The 18,912-nt window shown below is 32.1% G+C and overlaps 1 protein-coding gene across 4 annotated transcripts; it reads left to right on the plus strand.

Annotated features, from left to right (window-relative positions):
• The first annotated feature begins 499 nt into the window (after positions 1 to 499).
• On the plus strand, positions 500 to 16,959 carry Hmu (adipocyte plasma membrane-associated protein hemomucin). 4 transcript variants are annotated; one of them, XM_088263028.1, is made up of 7 exons: positions 500 to 577; positions 2,535 to 2,662; positions 8,130 to 8,335; positions 9,488 to 9,773; positions 10,235 to 10,428; positions 11,285 to 11,496; positions 12,065 to 16,959. In XM_088263028.1, the coding sequence occupies exons 2-7, from the start codon at positions 2,541 to 2,543 to the stop codon at positions 12,785 to 12,787; spliced, it is 1,743 nt and encodes a 580-aa protein (XP_088119154.1). In that variant the 5' UTR covers positions 500 to 577; positions 2,535 to 2,540; the 3' UTR covers positions 12,788 to 16,959. The 4 variants fall into 4 exon arrangements, with proteins under 4 accessions (XP_088119154.1, XP_088119157.1, XP_088119156.1 ...); XM_088263031.1 differs by having other exon boundaries at positions 500 to 713; positions 12,065 to 14,355; XM_088263030.1 differs by having other exon boundaries at positions 500 to 687; positions 12,065 to 14,355.
• Positions 16,960 to 18,912: the final 1,953 nt, after the last annotated feature.

The raw sequence follows: 18,912 nt of genomic DNA on the forward strand, positions 1-18,912 counted from the left end.
CAAATTGATTTTTTTATTCAATATTATATAAAACTATTATACCTACATACGCGTATTAATTAAAGTTGCCCAGATATTAATTTTATACAATCAATTTTATTTAAAAGGTTGCAAAAATTAAGTTAATACATACTTATAATTAATAATACAATCACATTTTTTTTTTCAAAACAAAAAGCCATTGATAAGTATTATTACAGTTATAATTTAACAATATCATACTTTTTTTTTCATTAATTCATAATATACAAAAAAAAAATGCGTTTTTGTGGAGTATAAAACTACCTCAATATTTTTTTTTTGGAAACCTAAGAAACTTGAATTTAAAATTTTTAATAAATTTGTTGCAAAACGAGTCGAACTGATTCAAACCTTCAAACTCTGACTCCGCAAAACACAGGACATGCATTGTGTTGCCAGCTCAATCAGTAAGAAGTAAGACCACGCCGATCAAGAAGGCATTGCTTTAATATAAATGATAAATTTCCAATCTTTTTCTACTTTTTGGATCTTCGTAGCTGTCGCGGCTGTCACGTCACCGGCCAAGTTTTAACAACTTCGACAGCGGGCTTGTAAAGTAAGATCCTGTTTCTCACATTTAAATTATTTTAACTGTTATTTTTACCGTATTCTGGTATAAAAGCCTAAACGTTTTATTTTATTTTATTTTTCGGTTGTAGCATTGAGGTAAGCGCTCGTCAAGAATTGTATAAGTACGTATACGTTTGTTTTTTTGTTTGAAAGGGATCGAGTGTAAAATTTATGCACGCTCGGACCTACGCGCTATTAATGCATTTGTATTATTTATAAATCCTTTTGTAATTTGGACTTTGACATTGGTTTAGCTTCTCGGTTTTTTTTTGAATTGGCGAGTTGTGTCTTTGACAATAACAATACGTGACATACGTGTAGAAACGTGTTCGGACTTTTAAATTATTTATGATATGGCATTAATTTAAAATCGCAATCAAATTTAAATCGTTTCAATCAGTGCGAGGAAAAACGAACAACTTATCTTTCCACTAAGAAACCTCTTGCAAGGTTATCTTTCTTTTGACATTTCTTTGTTTATAATTTTTTTTATATTTCAAAATTTATCTTAATTTATTTTGAAAGGTTTTTAGTGTTACTAAGTTTTAATTACCAATGTTTATTACTTATAAATTATGAATAAAAATAAAATAGGCCGCAGTGAAATTGCATTAAGATTCTTATTAGAATGCACTTTTGTTGTATTACTGTTTGACTGAATACATTATATTACACCTTTAACCCTTTAACTGCCGGGTGATATCAGTATGGATGATCTCGGTGGGCAGTCAATTTTGTAAGAAAATTAAAACCCAATAGAATCATTTCATTTATTTGTATATTGAAAAGATATTCAAATATCGCTCACTCCTTTCAACAATGTCATATATCAAATATCGTCAATTTTCAGTTGTGCATGTTTTTGGAATGCCCAGAAATTGTACTATATCCCAGCAAAAGTGTTATATTTTTAACTTAATATTTACCCGCTACAGGGCAAAAAGTGTTGTTTTTTCATTTTGAAGAAAAGGTATTGTTCAATTATTTTTTTAAATTTACTAAATATTTTTCAAATGGAGAAAAAACTTTCAGGTTTTACCTAAAAAGATCTGTTGCACAGTAAAAAGTTCAATAAGTGGCTTGATATTTATTTTGAATACATTTCGTTATATTCTTAAACTTTAAAAACGATCTCCTGAAAAATCAAGTTTTTTGATATATGACGTTGTTGAAAGGAATGAGGGATATGTATAATGTGTGTTTGTGAGTTGTTCACTTTGAAAAACACGACTAAAACTTCTGGGTTGTCACAACTTATCACAGGAATTGTGGAAACATGTATAAGGTGGGACAAAATAAATGACTATCGGAAGATGCCATAATTTTTGAAAATGGCGTAGTACTTCAATCATATTTGACATTTGTGAATTAGACAGCTGCAGTATACAAACTGATTGATAAAACGGGCACATGCATCATCTTTGTCACTTTACAAAAAAAAATTGTTAAGGTCCTAATAAAGATTTCCATCACTCAAAATCTTTTTTTTTTAGTAAAAAAAGTTATTTAAACACAAAAAATTGGATGATTAATTTTGCGCCACCCTAAATCTGTTTGTATGCTGCAGCTGTTTGGTTCAGAAGTGTCAAATATGATTGACGTAGGACGCCATTTGCAAAAATTATAATATTTTCTGATAGGGTGATCAATTTTGAACCACCTGTATAATAAAACCAAATACAGACAACACACTATATATGTTTTAACATAAACACAATTCACATTAATACTTATGAAGCATGAATAAACTTAATTACTTCAAATTTCAATAGAGAAATATGTAAGACATTATACGAGAAACTGATTATTTTTTATTTTTATTAAGTGTATCTTGAAAGTCCTTTTACATGTTAAATCCTATATTTCTTCCGAATGCAACTATTCTTAATATTTTTTTTCTTCATTTATGTGTGGTTTCTAAATTAAAATATTTTGTATTTCAGTCTATAATGGCAAAGTGCAAAGGATGTATACGATGGGTCATGTGGAACCTGTTTAAACTGGGACTGTTCTTCCTTTGCGTCGTTTATATGCCCGGACTCCCACCAGAAGGCACATTCACAGCTACCAAGTAAGGATTTCTATTCTTGTTTCCAAAAAAAACGTTCCCAATATTCTTATTCATCCAAGGTTTTTTCTCATCGTAAACCGTTAACTCCAGAATTTTATACATGTAAACTACTGGTCAAGGACTGCATCCATACACCCATTTGTTTTCTTCTGCTTCATTAAACCCTCATCCGCACCCGATGGTGCATAGGGCACTGCATCATATAAACACAGTTTATCCTGATCGTTAGCATCAAGTTGAACGAAAGTTGATCAGCCCTCCGCTTCAGGCACCAGTCCAGGGTAATATTGAATAAATATTAGAGCGAAAAAATCACTTATATTTATTTGACCCCACCCTGGGAATCGAACCAGGGACCTCCAGTACGGTAGTCAAGCGTGATGACCATTACACTACGGAGGCGGACACATTTGGTTTATCCAGAATTTAATTAAATTATTAAAATAATTCTTTAAATTTTTCATATTTATGAATGCTAAAAAATACTCTACAAATAGGTGGATTATTTTTTGTTTTTTAATATAGCTATAAAAAGATTACAATTTAATTCATTAGCTACACATATCTACTTGTGAAATGTAATACTAGTAACGCTGTGCCTCTCCAAAAATGAGACTTAGCTCTTGTGCTTGGAGAGGGACTTTGACTCAACATTAATTTATTTTACTGAAATAAGGATGTAATATAGTCTTGTTTCTTTTTATATTTTTTTGTGGTTTTATTTTTAAGTGTTTTAATATTTTATATTTTTTTGATGTCCGTTAGGAGGTTATTGAAATATTTGATTCCTAAATGGATATATGTTTAATTAAACAATAAACTTTATTTTACCCGTAGAAACAATATATTTAACTTCAATATTATTTGGTTTCTTTGCTAAATATTATTACAATCAATCGCCTTACGACAAAGATAACTAATTTACAATAGAGTCGTTATATCTAATGTTTGTTTAGCTGCTTTTGTATAATGTACATACTTATGTACATCTGTTTTGTGAAGAAGAATTCAGTTAAAATCAATGATTAATGTTTTTCTGACTCGGGAATAATCAATCTATGCCTTTATTTTAATGGATACCATCGTTGAGATACAAAACACTCAGGAAGGAAACGTATTTTACAGCACTCAAACCAATTGAGAAGTATTTCTTGAATTTTATTTACGGCGGTAACCTATTCAAACCCAGAGGTCAAAGTATAATATAAATGTGTACACAATGGGCAAAAGTATTGCATTGTAAAAAAAATCCTTTAGAAATTATTCATAAGTAATAATTTTATTTTAGATACGAATTTGGCAGATATTGTAATATATGCTTCCGATATACATGTTACTAGGCTTAGAATATATATTTTTAAGTTTTTTCTTATAGAAAAGTATTATTAAAAAATCTTTCAAAACCTTTGTGTAAACATAAATATAAATTTAAAATAGGGCATCTACTAAATAAAAATGTATAATGTTATAATCGTATGAATAAAATACTTATAAAGACAATAAAAAAAAAAGTCATAATTATCTCTTATATAATAAAATATAATATAGTATAATAAAATATAATATCTGTAATGGTCAGCATATTCGGCTACTGTTTTGGTCATCCTGGGTTCGATTTCCGGGGGATCAAGATAACACCCCTTTTCTATGATGCAGTGCCATATGCACCATTGAGGTGCGGATAAGGGTTCCATATAATAGAATAATAAGTATATAGTTTAAAAAATATATAATTAAAATGTGTCAGGTCATAATAGTATATTTAAAGTAAGAGATTCATTATTTTTGAAAATCTTTTGTGGGTAGACAAATTATTCCAGGGCCTTATCTAATTGTTTATAAACACATCTTTCAATCTTATCGTGAATTATCATTATTAATCCGAGATGTTCTTAAATACTTTAGGTCGGGGAACCCAATTAAAAGATTATCTCTGATATCTCTTTCTGGTTTATTGAATATTATCTTGAGTTTCTTTGAATTTTGAAACAATAATCAAAGTCCAATATTAGCAGACTTCATGACCGTTGATCTAATATAAAATACAGATAGATTTTAAACAGATATTTATTTGAAAAATGTCAATATCGATGTACAAAGTAGATGCTATTGACTTTTTTGTTGTTGTTAAAAAAAAAAAGCAACTTGGTATTTTCAAAAGTATTTCTTGTTACTTTCTGATTGCAAATAATATACAGTGAAACCTATCTATCGTTTTTAAAGGGATCTATTGAAATAAACTATGAATGAGGGATTAAGAAGTCAATACACAAGGAGATACGATCGAGTAAAGATACCAATCTGCGTAACCATTGGTAGGTTAAAATTCTAAGAAGAATACAAGTTTTAGGTGTAAATAAATGTATTTATTTAAAAATAAAATACGAAGCTGAACTGATCCAAAAAATATTAAAGTTTATTGCATTGTAAATAATCTGTCATCAACATTTGTTTTTTTTACTCATTGAGAAGAATGTAAAAAACACAGACAAAATATATCAAACATGCAGTTCAAACTATGAATGCGGTTGAATGATGATAGAGAAACATTCGATGCGATCTGTTTTTGTATGAAATGAATTCGGGGTAGAAGAAATAAACGACGCATCCGGGAAAATGATTATTTGAGAAACGATAGATAGAAGTTTCACTGTATTTATAAAATTAGATAACAAAACTGGATATTAAAAATTAGATTAATATGAAACTAATTTAATCAATTCTTCAAGAGACTTGTACACCATTGCGGTAGCTTGCACAAACTTGTACAACAATGTTTATGTTACACAATCTACACTATCAGTAGGCAAAAATAAGTTTGTCATTCATTAGCAAATTTATGTAGAATCACGTGGTACGTACTTTTATTGATAAAATTTATTTACATAAAGTTATGTTAATTGAAGTTGAAGGTTGATATCAGCGGTGGAATGACCTGATGAAATATAATGTATTAAGTTTTTTTATTATTGCATTGATTTTCAGATAACACGTATTGCCATATTTACTAAACATCTTATTAATTTTACTATGTGACATTCATTCAAGTGTGGGCTTCCTTAATCAAATGTTGAAAATATGATGAAGTGATGTCATATGATAATTTTATCAATAATTTCACTGATTCATGAAAAGCTATTTGCATGATCAAGTCTCAACTTGTCTGGACTTGTGAATCCAAGATTTTCTTCCAATAAATTTAAATATTTCCTTAACCTGAGCACTGTTTCATTGGTTATGATACTTATTTTTTATGGCATATTTATGTACTATTTCAAAAATTTAAGAATCCCTTTAGAATATTTTATTTTAAAATTACTAAAAAATTACAAATCATTAAGGTAAAAAAAATCCTTTTAAGCCAGTGGTCACCAACACACGGAACGCGGGCTAGATCTTGCCCGGCAAAGATTTTCATCCGACCCTTCAAAATTCCCGATTTGTGCATATAAATAATTTAATAATTGGAAGGGCTTTTATTCTTTTTCTAATTAGCTTTAAATATAAATTAGATATAATAAATATTTTTATATTATGAAATAAGCACTGTAAAATAAGCATGTTTTGTAATATTCTATCTTGAAAGCGAATTAAATTTTTACCTTCCACGGGTTTATAAAAAAAAATAATAATCTGGCCTTTTTGTCAAAAAAAGTTGGTGAACACTGGTTAAACCTTTAAGGTGGGGACTGACCTCCACATTTCGTCATAACGTAACATTCGCGGCGAGCATCCGACTTCAGATGGAGTACTCGGAACGCTGTACTGGCTATACAAACGCTTGCATCGTAACGTGTTACGTTATGACGAAATGACTCCGTTTAGTCCCTACCTTTAGAGAAAATGCTTCTTCTTCTTCTTCTTTTTGTAGATCCTAGGGATCTGTTTGTGCCTCCGCATGTCGCTTTTGGGATGTTGCCTCCCAGCTGTCTTTCCATATTTTCGGAGGTCTGCCTGGGGGTCTGCGTCCTTCACGGTTACCTTGAAGGGCGATACGTGGAAGTCTGTCTTCTGACATTCTGTTAATATTTGTTCATTCCATTATCGCCTTCGTTGTCGTTCCCACCTCACGATATCCTCCGTCTTACACATGCTCAGGATATCGGTATTTCTTACTCGGTCTCGCAATGTGTTTCCAGTTATGGATCGGAGAGTCTTCAATGCAATGGGAGATTTTCTCTTCAAATTGAAATGGGAGATTTTCTCGACAGCTGTCAAGTTGACAATGTCAACTGTAAAAATAATGTTAAACAAATGTAAATTTTATTTTGAAAATTCACTTATACTATCATCGGCTCTGAAGTCTAAAATAAGTTGAGATGTCAGGAACGGTCAAGAGTTAAAATCCATTTGATTTAGGTAATATTTTGGCATTGATCCTAATTGCAATATTTAACCCACCTAGCGGATATTGTCCGAACTTGCCTGGAATATTTTCAATTTTTAGATGTTGAGTTGTTAGATGTACTTTCTATTTATTGTTATTTTAGTATTATGAAATGTAAATATAAATAATGTGCAGATTGAAAAAAAAAAAATTTCTTCGGAAAACAAGGAAAAAAAAAAAACAAATGTTATTTATTTATTATATTTAGAGAACGTTCTCCATTTTAGTATGTGATAATGAATCTGTTTTATAACTTCTCTTGGTAGAAATGGATTCTTTTTGATTAGCATGTCAATGATAAACTAAATAAAGTTGAGGTAATCTTTGTACTGCCATACATACAAAATAATTTGCGTTTTATATTGTTTTAATTTGTTTTTTAGAGAATTATTTCTAAATAAATACATATCGTCATAAATCAAAAAACTTGATTTTTCAGGAGAACGTTTTTAAAGTATGAAAATATAACACAATGTATTGAAAATAAATATTAAGCCACTTATTGAACGTTTTACTGTGCAACAGAATTTTTTAGGAAAAACCTGAAGTTTTTTTCTCCCTTTGAAAAATATTTAGTTTATTTAAAAAAATAATCAAACAATACATTTTCTTAAAAATGCAGAAACATCATTTTTTGCCCTGTAGCGGGTAAATATTAAGTTAAAAATATGCCTCTTTTGCTGGGATATAGTACATTTTCTGGGCATTCCGAAAATATGCACAACTGAAAATTGACAAATTTTGATTTATGACTTTCTTGAAAGGGGTGAGCGATATGTTAAATGTTTTTTTAAATTTTTTGGCAATTAATTTTTTTATGTGATTTTTTTCCTAATTATACTCTTAGTTCAAACATTCAGTAATTTTTTTTTTAAACCATGCAATCTGGAAAATATTGTTATTAAATCCCTTATGACTTCAGTATCAGAAATAAAAAAATAAAAACTGCCCTTTTCCCAATAAAATCTTCAAAGAGTTAATAACCCTTGCCATTATCTTAACTAACTTATTATAGTCACTTTTTAAATGATGACTCCCCATACTTAGAAATGTATTAATGACTTTTGTTTAATTTTCTAGAATTACTCCCGTTCGTCCTATGGAAGGGGTGCTTGCCGTGAATACTGCTCTGGACCATGCGGAGCACCTCTACGTGGACAAGGTGCGGGGACCCGAGTGCCTGGTGGATTTCCAGGGGGAGCTATATGCCTCCGTGCATGGCGGGGAGATTGTCAAACTGTCCGGGGGCCACGTCACCCACGTCGCCAAGACCGGGCAGCCTTGTGGTGAGGAACAATGCCTCTGTATTTTCTCTCCGAATCCATCCCTCATGACTGGCGATCGCGGTTGGTTACATTCACAGTTAACCTGCAGGTGTTATCTCTCCATCTGGGGCTGTCCTGCGCTGCTCTCTCGGCTCAGACCGCATTGCTCCATCTGGTTGGTTTTCGCCCACTATCAGAGGCGTGCATTCTATATAAGCAGAAAAGCAGTGCTTACCGTGCATTACTCACGTTCCATATAGAAACACGACCAGCCTTATCCTTACCCAACCCTACTGCCTACCCTGATTAAACACTCTGTGCACGCCCACACCCACTGCCCACTATATAATTTTCTTATTTTGTATCAATGCATAGCCATTAGAATTGATAGCAACAGCCTATGTAGTGTAGCACATTTGAGTACCATGCCTGAGATCCAGGATTCGATTCATGGGTGGGTCAAAAGTGATTGTGTGGGTAAAAACAAATAAAAGTAATTTTCTGTCCTAATTTAAATTTTACAAATTATTTTTCTTATTCTTCTTCGTGTGCCTTGTTAGGTTCCCCTAACGTTGGCGATCACTATAGTAAAGGCTTCGCAATCCTACTCCGTCCGGAACAACTCCTCCACTACTCTCATCCCGGCCCAGTCACGAATGTTGCAAAGCCACGATGGTCGGTTTCTCCCAGGTCCTTGGCGTCCTTCTATTATTATCTTCTTCTTCTTTTTGTAGATCATAGGGATCTATTTGCGCCTCCGCATGTCACTCTTGGGATATTGACTCCCAGCTGTCTTTCCATCTTTTCGGAGGTCTACCTGGGGGTCTGCGTCCTTCAGGGTTACCTTGAAGGACGATACGTGGAAGTCTGTCTTCTGACATTCTGTTTATATGTTCATTCCAGTATCGCCTTCGTTGTCGTCCCCACCTGACGATATCCGCCGTCTCACACATGCTCCGGATGTCGGTATTTCTTACTCGGTCTCGCAATGTGTTTCCGGTTATGGACCGGAGAGTCTTCATCTTGGAGGTTCGAAGTCGAGATTTTGCTCTGGAAGTATCTGCTCTTGCCTCAATCCCATAAGTGGCTCTTGGTCAAACACATGTTTTTATATTTACATTACATGTACATTTCATTTTACTATGATTATATTATTATATATTATTATTACAGAGGGCTATTGGCAGGAGAGCAAGTGCGGTCGGCCACTAGGTATGGAGTTTGACAAGACCGGTGCCCTGTATGTGATGGATGCGTACTACGGGGTGTGGAAGGTGGACGTGAAGAGCGGCAAGAAGCAGCTGCTGGTGTCTCCCAGTGTGGAGATCGAGGGGAGGAAGCCGAAGCTGTTCAACAGCATTGCCCTCGCTGCCAACGGAGACTTCTACTGGACCGAGTCCTCATCCAGCACCACCCTGGAGAACGGAGTCTTCAGCATGTTGCTCGATGGCAACGGGAGGTACACATTTCTAATTACATCATCTGTGGAGGTCCTCACCAAAAAGTTATATTTCCAATATTGCACAAAAAAATCCTTTAAATGCAAATCTGTTTTGTTTATTGTATTCTATCGAAATCTTAATTAAAGTTGGGACAAAACGTGACCAATCCTGTGTTTAACCAATATGAAATCATTAAATCGCACCAAAGCGTAACAATTTTACAAGCTAGAATTCATGATAACTTAAAAATCATTGTCCACCTCCGTAGTGTAATGGTCAGCACGCTTGGCTACCGTTATAAACACAGTGTTATCTTGATCGTTAACCCATGAAGGAAAGGTGATCAGCCCTCCGCTTCAGATTCCAGTCCAGGGTAATATTGAATCAATATTAGAGTGAAAAAATCACTTTTATTTATTTGACCCCCCTATATTTAATATTGTTAACTAAGTCTAATTTTTTTATACTAATTTTCTAGGTTATTTCACTATGATGCGGCCAAGAATGCCAGCAGCGTACTGCTCGACGGACTCTGGTTCGCCAACGGAGTGCTGCTCTCTCCCGATGAGGAGTTTGTGGTCGTCGCCGAGACGGCCAGGAGTCAGCTGAGAAGGTACTACCTCAAGGGACCCAACAAGGGAACTGATGATATCTTCGTCGACGGACTCATTGGTTTGTGGTTTTATTTATTTTTAACTAAACTTTAACCAAACTAAAATAAATTATTTATAGATTTGGCGTTCAATTTGTAGAACTCCATTTTAATTTATGTATTAAATGTAAAATTAAACACTGGTTTTTTGAGTCTACTGAGTTGTATTTTACTGTCGAAAAAAAAACACATGAAAATGACAATTTATTATTAGATTAAAACCAATATTTTTAGCTTTTCCACTTTTTTATTTGACCAGCAACCGGGTTTCGTCGTTACCGACATCATCAGACTGGTCAGTCATCATCAGACTGACCAGTCTGATGATGTCGGTAACGACGAAACCCAGTCGCTGGTCAAATAAAAAAGTGGAAAAGCTAAAAATATTGGTTTTAATCTAATAATAAATTAAAAATGCAATTCCATCACGAAGTGTCAGTGGATAATATAAATCTATTGAAAATGACAATGTCGAACATCGTGACATTTGTTTGAAAATGCCATAACTAGGCGAAACAATTGTCACAAAATTGATTTTTATTTGTTTTTTTTTTCTACAATAAAATACAACTTAGTAGACTAAAAAAAAATTTGCATTCAATATATAAATTAAAATGGAGTTCTGCAAATTAAACCCCAAATCTATAAATAAATACATACTTTATAAGTTATTCAAGCATATTGATCTGATCATTAAAATAATTAGTAATTAACTCGCAATATCACACTTTCAATGCTATTACTAATCTAATACTGTTATAGTGTGGAGAAGAAACGGTAAAGGGGGTACAATAACACAGTATTGCCAATCTTCAAATAATATTCATATCAACAGTCTGGGCATATTACATACTTATCCTGTTTTCTCATTCTCAGGTCTTCCGGACAATCTAAAGAGCATTCCCGGGGGTCTGCTGGTCCCCCTAGTTGCCTCGCGTGACACCAACACGCCTGTGGTGTTCCAGACCTTGGCCCCGCATCCGCTCATCCGAAAATTCCTCGCCAGGATAATGGCGCTGGCTGAAGTGTCGTTCAAAGCTGCACAAAAGGTGCTGCCACATTATATATTCGAGAGAGCCATACATTGGGTAAGTTTATGCATTTGTGCTTATTCATATTTCCTCACTATAGAGTAATAGTCGAAACAATCTAGTGTTTCATACATTATAATTATAATCATATTGTCACCTTAATGCAGAACTATCCCAAATGGATATATGGAAATTTTACAGGGGAAGCAATTAAACTTTCGAATGTGAGTTCTCTCAATCGTTTTGTAGTATTTTCTTTTGAATATTTGTATGTATTCATAATGTTTAAATAGCTACAGTATTGTTAACAAATTCAATAATATATAATTCAAATTTATAACTTTCTGTATAGCCAGTAGCATAAAGAACACAATATATTAATAAAAACAAAATTGACCTGTGTGCGACATAGTTCTACATTCAAGCGACGATATATCCTCTCCAATTACAAACAGATTGCAACAAAAAACTTCTTATCCAAATTTTGGAAGAGGTAATATTAGCTCCTAAAAATATGTTTTATATTTATGAGAATATTGTATTAATGTTGAAATTTTTGTGATTGGGTGCTAATTTATTAGTCAAAAATACAAGTCAGTCTGATATTTAAACTTTTTGTTTCTAGATTGGACATTTTGAATCCGTTAATGGTATGGTCTCTAAGCGCACTAGTATTATCAAAATGAATTGGAATGGAGATATTGTCAGCTCTTGGCATAACTTGGACGGATCCCTAGCTAGAATCAGTGAAGTTCATATCTTCAAAGATCAACTATACTTTGGTAGTCCGTTTAACACCTACGTTGGCCGTGTTCCCGTGCCCGGAGAATTCACTCCAAGCCATAAAGCAGAATCTAAACAGCAACAGGCTGTTCCTAAACCCAAACCGACCGAAGCGCCAAAACCCAAACCGACCGAAGCCCCCAAACCCAAACCGACGGAAGCACCCAAACCCAAACCGACCGAAGCGCCGAAACCCAAACCGACTGAAGCGCCAAAACCCAAACCAACCGAAGCGATAAAGCCCAAACCGACCGAGGCCCCCAAGTCCGCTGAAGCGTCTAAACCCAAAGAAGCACCCAAGTCCAAGGAAGCCCCTAAACCCAAGGATGCGTCTAAACCCAAGGAAGCCCAGAAGCAAAAAGAAGCCCGCAAACCACAACAGGAGGGCCCTAAGCCAGTCGCCACTCCCGTAGTAGAAGAAATCCCCTCAGACACCAAGCCCCCTAAGAAGGAGCACTTGAAGGTCATCAAAAAGGAAGGCCCCATGGAAATTCCACTTCCCGAGGAAAAGGCTCAGAAGGCCAAACCGGAATCCAAGACTGCTCACAGTAAATCAGAGCTGTAGTGGTAATATTGTCATACTGATTTTCATCAGAAGAGACTATTTATTACATTATCATAATGTCATCACCATTTCACCAATTCAGTCAGTCAATTGGCAGCTTAAAAAGGCAAGCTAATACTAAGTGTACAATGCCGTCCCAAGAAATACCCTCATGGCTTCAACATATTTATTGTTATGTCTAATATGCAAATCACACAGGTAACATTTTCCAAACTGTCTAGGAGACAATAATCATTTTGTGTTCTTAAAACTATTTTGAAAAATTACGCATAATAATGACTTTTGTCTTGTTGACTTAACTTCCAATGGATTTGCGTAAGTCAAAATTTTATATCAACTTATTTAGATTTTTTTGATTAGCCATCAGGTTTGTTTTTCCAGTTTAAAGGATATTGTTTTTGACATTATCTGTTTAAAAGTTAAAAAAAAGTTCTTATTTTGTAAATGATTAACGATTCTCCACCAGGACCCTTCCAAATTCGATAGTTATTGAATTTATTTTGTGGTGTTTATCGCAATATGATAAAAATCTCAGTTTTGACCAAAGGGGGGGACATACGAGTACTTTTAGGATTTTTTCTCTTTGTAAGAGCAAATGTGAGGATATTTTTTAGGGAGGTATAATAAAGGGAGGCATAATAAAGGGAGGCTTATATTTTTTTATTCATGTTTATATTATTGGAAAGCGTTAATTAATTTCTTGAGATTCATTTTATTTTTTAATATATGTTTATATTTTATAAGCAATTGTGCAATCATACACCTCACAAGTACTAACTGATATGCTAGCTACTTTTACAGTTTTTTTGTTCTCTAAAAAATACCCTTTTTTTGGTACCAAAGAAATACTTCACGCATTGATTTTGATACTTAACAAATAAAGAGTCAAACTTCAACATCCAAGATAGTATTTTATATATAAAACGGGATGTTGGTGATTGGCTTGGTGTCTTAATGTTACGCGCATTTACACATCAATTTTTAAGACATTCCGCTCAGTCAAGCTGCTATTGGCCTAATAGGCATTCCGAGACAATGGAATGCCCTCAAGCTAATTTTACACTGTCTAACTTTTGTCTTAGTGGACTGGTATCACAACTGGCCTCATGTTAATGTCACATTAAGTTTTATATGAGGGTATTAGTTGCAAAATTAGAATTGTCTGCTAAAAGTGATTCTCACATATTCGCAAAAGATTATCTAACCATTGAGTAACAACTATACATATTGTTTTTTTTTATGTTTTGAGATTTTTACTCCATTTTTAAGTTATTTGAAAATTATCAGAACAGATTTTTGGTTTCGGAATGAAGCTTGTTATGTTCTCATTTAGGGTTCAATAATTCTTTGTTTGAGTGAGATGAACAATTCCAAGTTGTTACTAAAATCCTCGTATATGTATATTTGTTATTTTAAACAAGTATTTTTATAGCACTGCCCGTGTTGTCAGTACTGTCGTATAGACTGATAAATACATCTTATAATAAGTATACTATGCATATATGTATAACATACTTTAAATATTTAATACACATAATGCGTTAATACAACCAAATTATAATTTCTAATGCTAAGTAAAATTTAAAAAAATATATTTATAATAAAATTAATATTTGACTAATTTTGTAAAATAATATTTTATTTGAATATAGCCGCGCTTCTCTAAAATTTTTAGTTAATATACTTCAAGACTTACGACATGGCATTATGCACCCCATAGTTTAAAAAAAAAATATTGTTTTTATTGTATTATACATATGTATAATATTTTTTAAATCAAAATCATGCTTTTTAGTTCGGAGAAAATATATATATTAACCTTAAACTAAAGAGTGTTTCAAACTACAAGATCGTTTGTGTAAATAAAATAAATGTCAATAAAATAAAAAATCAGTTTTATTATGAAAAAAAAAATTAAATAACTAACATGTAAGTGTAATGTGAGCATTAAAATATTAACCGAGGACAGGATTTATTGGTAATCCTGGAATTATACAAGTTATATGACAGGTGGATATTGTAAATTTAAACAAGATTCAGGATGTCAGAGCAGTGTTGCGGTTCGATTTGAGTATAAAGCTTAGAAAACCTTCAAAACCAAGTAGTCATGAACACATCTCAAAATTTCACAGATTGACTTGACCAGCTTTGACTCTGAATATAAAAGATCACCCAATATTTTATTATGCATTTTTTATTAATACTTACTTATTTCATAAGCTATTATTTTCTAAGGTGCACTTGTTTTTCAGATTTTGTTTAAAGGCATTTTAAAATAGTACCTTTATAATAAATATTTCTTTATTTTTATTGTATTTTCTTAAGGCTTTTCCTGTTTGTAATTCCATTTTTGACTGTGATTGTTTTTTTGTTAATGTTTCTAATCTATGTTTTAAACAGGCCTTTATTGGTTGAGACTCTATCTTAAGTATATGTAGCCTTATTACTTTTAGAGCAGCTATTATATTTCTAATGTATGTACAACGAAATTTTAGTTTACAAAAATTTGTTTAATGTATGGCAGCAATGGGCGTTAAAAATTTTTTTTACCCAATTGAAAAGGTTCCACTTTTTTATATCAAAGTGTAGATCTGTGTACCTGTTTTTTGTTGTTGTTTTATCTTGTTTTTCACAGAAATATTTGATACTAGGCATCATGACTGGAGGGCAAATTCAAACACACTAGCTTTTTTAAGTAAAAAAATATATATTAAACGTTATAATTTTATATGAATGAATGTCGAAGAATACATTGCTACATACATCAAAGAGAAAAAAGTGTTCCTTTAGTCTTCCAAATTCATTAAAATTATTTACTAATCTGCTTATTTTGGCAATTAGTTAACTGAAGCTATACATAATTTTTTTTAAATAATCACACTGATGTAATTGACTTATTGATGTATGGGACTTGTAAATATGTATGTTGAAATTATTGAGCTTAAAAAATCATCACAATACTTTGAAAATAATAAAAGGTGATATTCTAATAAAAATCACATTTCCCATTTTAGAAGCATGCAACCTGAACAGATTAATGTGGAAAAAATCTTAGTACAATTGCATCAATATGGGATTTTTGTCAATAATGCTAATTTATCTTTATTCCGATAATACAATAATGGCATTTGTGGTTTTGGCAATTCAAGATTTACACAACCACAAATGTAATTTTCGTTGTCATCACGTCTGCAGCGAATATTTTATACTGTATCTGAGAAATAATAATTTTTTATCATGTGAAATGCATACTTGTGGTTTCATGGTTGAAATTCTTTTATGTCTTCACAGTTCAAGGTATTTTCCACTTACGCTAGCAATAAATTTGGTCCATTATATCCTAAAACATAAGTTTTAAAAATAGTTACCATTTTCAGACATAAGAACTTGATTCTTTTACATTTTTAAGCAATACAAACCAATTTATATCTTCAGTTTTTCTAATATCTTGTTATACATTGGCCTTTTCATGGAAAAACGCTGTAAATGCCATTTAGGTAAAAAATATTTTTCAAATGATATAGTATATTACATCACATCTTATATCTTTTGTAACAGGTGTTAAAATTGATTAATATGGAATTGCTTACTTTTTTTTCCATCAAACTATTTACTTATCTAATTTAGACGAGAGGTCAAAATGTTATTGTTTTGTTTTTTTGATTTTGCTATTTATTTGGGTATTTTTTCTCATGAAATATATCACAGTTGCCGAATTGTTATTCATATTTGGGTTCATGTAAGCCACAATACTTATTGAGATTTTTTTACTTTTACCTCGTGAAACGAAATCTCATGCATTGTTAGCTTCCTGAGTATATTACAGGATAATTAATGCCTTTGTCGATTCTCATTCTAAATATTTAAAATAGGTTTTTAATACTTTTTACAAGCTCACATAATGACCTAGTGAGAGTGTAATGACATGTAATGCAGAGCTTTTGGTGGAAACAGGGAAGTTTGCGTTATAATTTACCGGTATTTGTATTTGGTACCGTAGATTGTTACGCACGTAATGGCATTTATTGAGTGGATAGAATACATTTACCGCATTACATATTTAATAATGTAGGGTGTAATCCAATATTTATTTAATGTTGTGGGTAGTTTGATATTCTTTTTGTATTCCGGTTGTGACGTGAAAAGTTTAATAAAAATCTTGAAAATGGAAAGAGTTTTATTATTTTTACCCGAATTAACATAAGCATAATGTACAAATAACCTTTATATTTTAATACGTAATTGTTCAATACCAACCATCTTAACACTCATTTACAACATTTTGAGTGTATCCAAATACTTGTTCACAAATCTGGATTATCTCCAATTATGGGAGTTTTTTTTCATTTTATATTTTGACATCTCAACTTAGATAAAGAAGAATATAATTTTAGGATAATCTTGAAAACGGAAAGAGTTTTATTATTTTTACCCGAATAAGCATAATTTACAGATAACCATAATATTTTAATACCCAATATTTTAATACCAAACCATCTTAACACTCATTTACAACATTTTAAGTGTGTCCAAATACTTGTTCACAAATCTGAATTATCTCCAATTATAGGAGTTATTTTTCATATTATTTTTTGACATCTCAAGATACATAAAGAAGAATATAATTTTAGGATATTCATAATGCTCTTTTCGTAATTATTATGAATTAATCTATGTTTATAAAATGTAATAGAAATACAAATATGTATAGTCCTACAATGCCTATCATCCCAAAGGTTCATTATTGAATTAAAATGAAGGTGTGTCTTGTATATCTTATTTTTATTGTAACAAATAATACAAATAAATACCTATAAAATTAAATTGATGAAATCAAGTATGCATGTTATATCGGTAAAAATAAACTTGATAGAAATATTATTGGGATTTTAACATGTTTAAAATAATCTGGTCAAATTATAAGCTCAATAAAAAATCAAAATCATGTTTTCAGGCGTCTCACAGTATGTAAAATAATTCATAGTAAAATAAGTAAAAAGGTCTCTGATAAATAAAATCTTTCTCAAACCAACCATAGATGGCTCCCGTGAACTGAAACATAAAGAAATTTCTTCTTCTTTTTTTCTTCTTCAGACACTTATCCGCACCCTAATAGTGCATAGGACATGCACTATTAGGGTGTGAATAAGCTTCTTTCCTTATTTCATCATTCGAACATCTATCGAACATCGTTTTGCCACACATTCGTCTGAGGAATCGCATTTCGACTGCATATATTTAATAATAAATCAAATTTTAATTGGTTGATGGAAATGAAATATATATATATATATATATTTTTTTACAAATTCTCTTTTGATAATTGTGGGTGGATACGGATATATGCAATATAAATTAAACAATGCATAATTGATAAACCATTTTACTCAGATCTTTATTTTTAATTATGGTTGGGCTTTCGAACTAAATTACACCTTAACAAGTTCAATTACCCATCTGCAATTAGTCGTGAATAAGTGGATTAAATTATTAGCCTGGTATTAATGCCCACATAAATTACGTCTACAACTACAAAACATTAGGGAATACAACACCTACCCTACGCTTTTGGATGTCTGTCCGATGTATTTAGACCAAATTAATTAATTCGTAATTAAATAATTAATACCGCATAAATTATGCGGGTATCTAGGGACGTTTTACACCGTAATTATTGATTATACAACTTTACGGTGTTTTAAAACACAACAAATAACATGGCAGAGTAATAATAGTAATAATAAATTTGGATAACTTATATATCGCCATTTTCGTAAAAAAATACCTCAAGGGCGCTTCACTGTGAATGAATTGGGGAAAATATTATGGTGGAAATGATTTAGCAAACAAATGTGTTTTTAGTATTTTTCTAAAGATCATCTCACTCTCACTATTTCTAACCATTGGTGGAAGAGCATTCCACGCCGTCGGTCCTGCAACAGCAAAGGCACGCTCGCCAAATTTAGTGTGTTGGTTGCGAGCTGGTAAGATAACTTTGCCCATTGCAGATTTTGTAGCCGATCGAAGCGTGAGACGTCTATCAACCAATTCATCTGGAATACACAGCTCCTTTAGATACTCTGGAGCCATATTGTGTATTGATTTATACATGATAGTAGAGTAGT

This window comes from Brachycentrus maculatus, unplaced genomic scaffold (genome assembly GCF_059751285.1).
Source record: "Brachycentrus maculatus isolate JH-2025_06_01 unplaced genomic scaffold, ASM5975128v1 h1tg000195l, whole genome shotgun sequence".
NCBI classification, from domain to species: Eukaryota; Metazoa; Arthropoda; class Insecta; order Trichoptera; family Brachycentridae; genus Brachycentrus; species Brachycentrus maculatus.

Excerpts from the sequence above, each read along its gene's own strand:
- Hmu (XM_088263028.1), top strand. The coding sequence starts at position 2,541 with ATGGCAAAGTGCAAAGGATGTATACGATGGGTCATGTGGAACCTGTTT. Across the intron at positions 9,774-10,234 it reads TTGCTCGATGGCAACGGGAG|GTTATTTCACTATGATGCGG; the intron begins GTACACATTTCT and ends CTAATTTTCTAG. Across the intron at positions 10,429-11,284 it reads CTTCGTCGACGGACTCATTG|GTCTTCCGGACAATCTAAAG; the intron begins GTTTGTGGTTTT and ends TCTCATTCTCAG.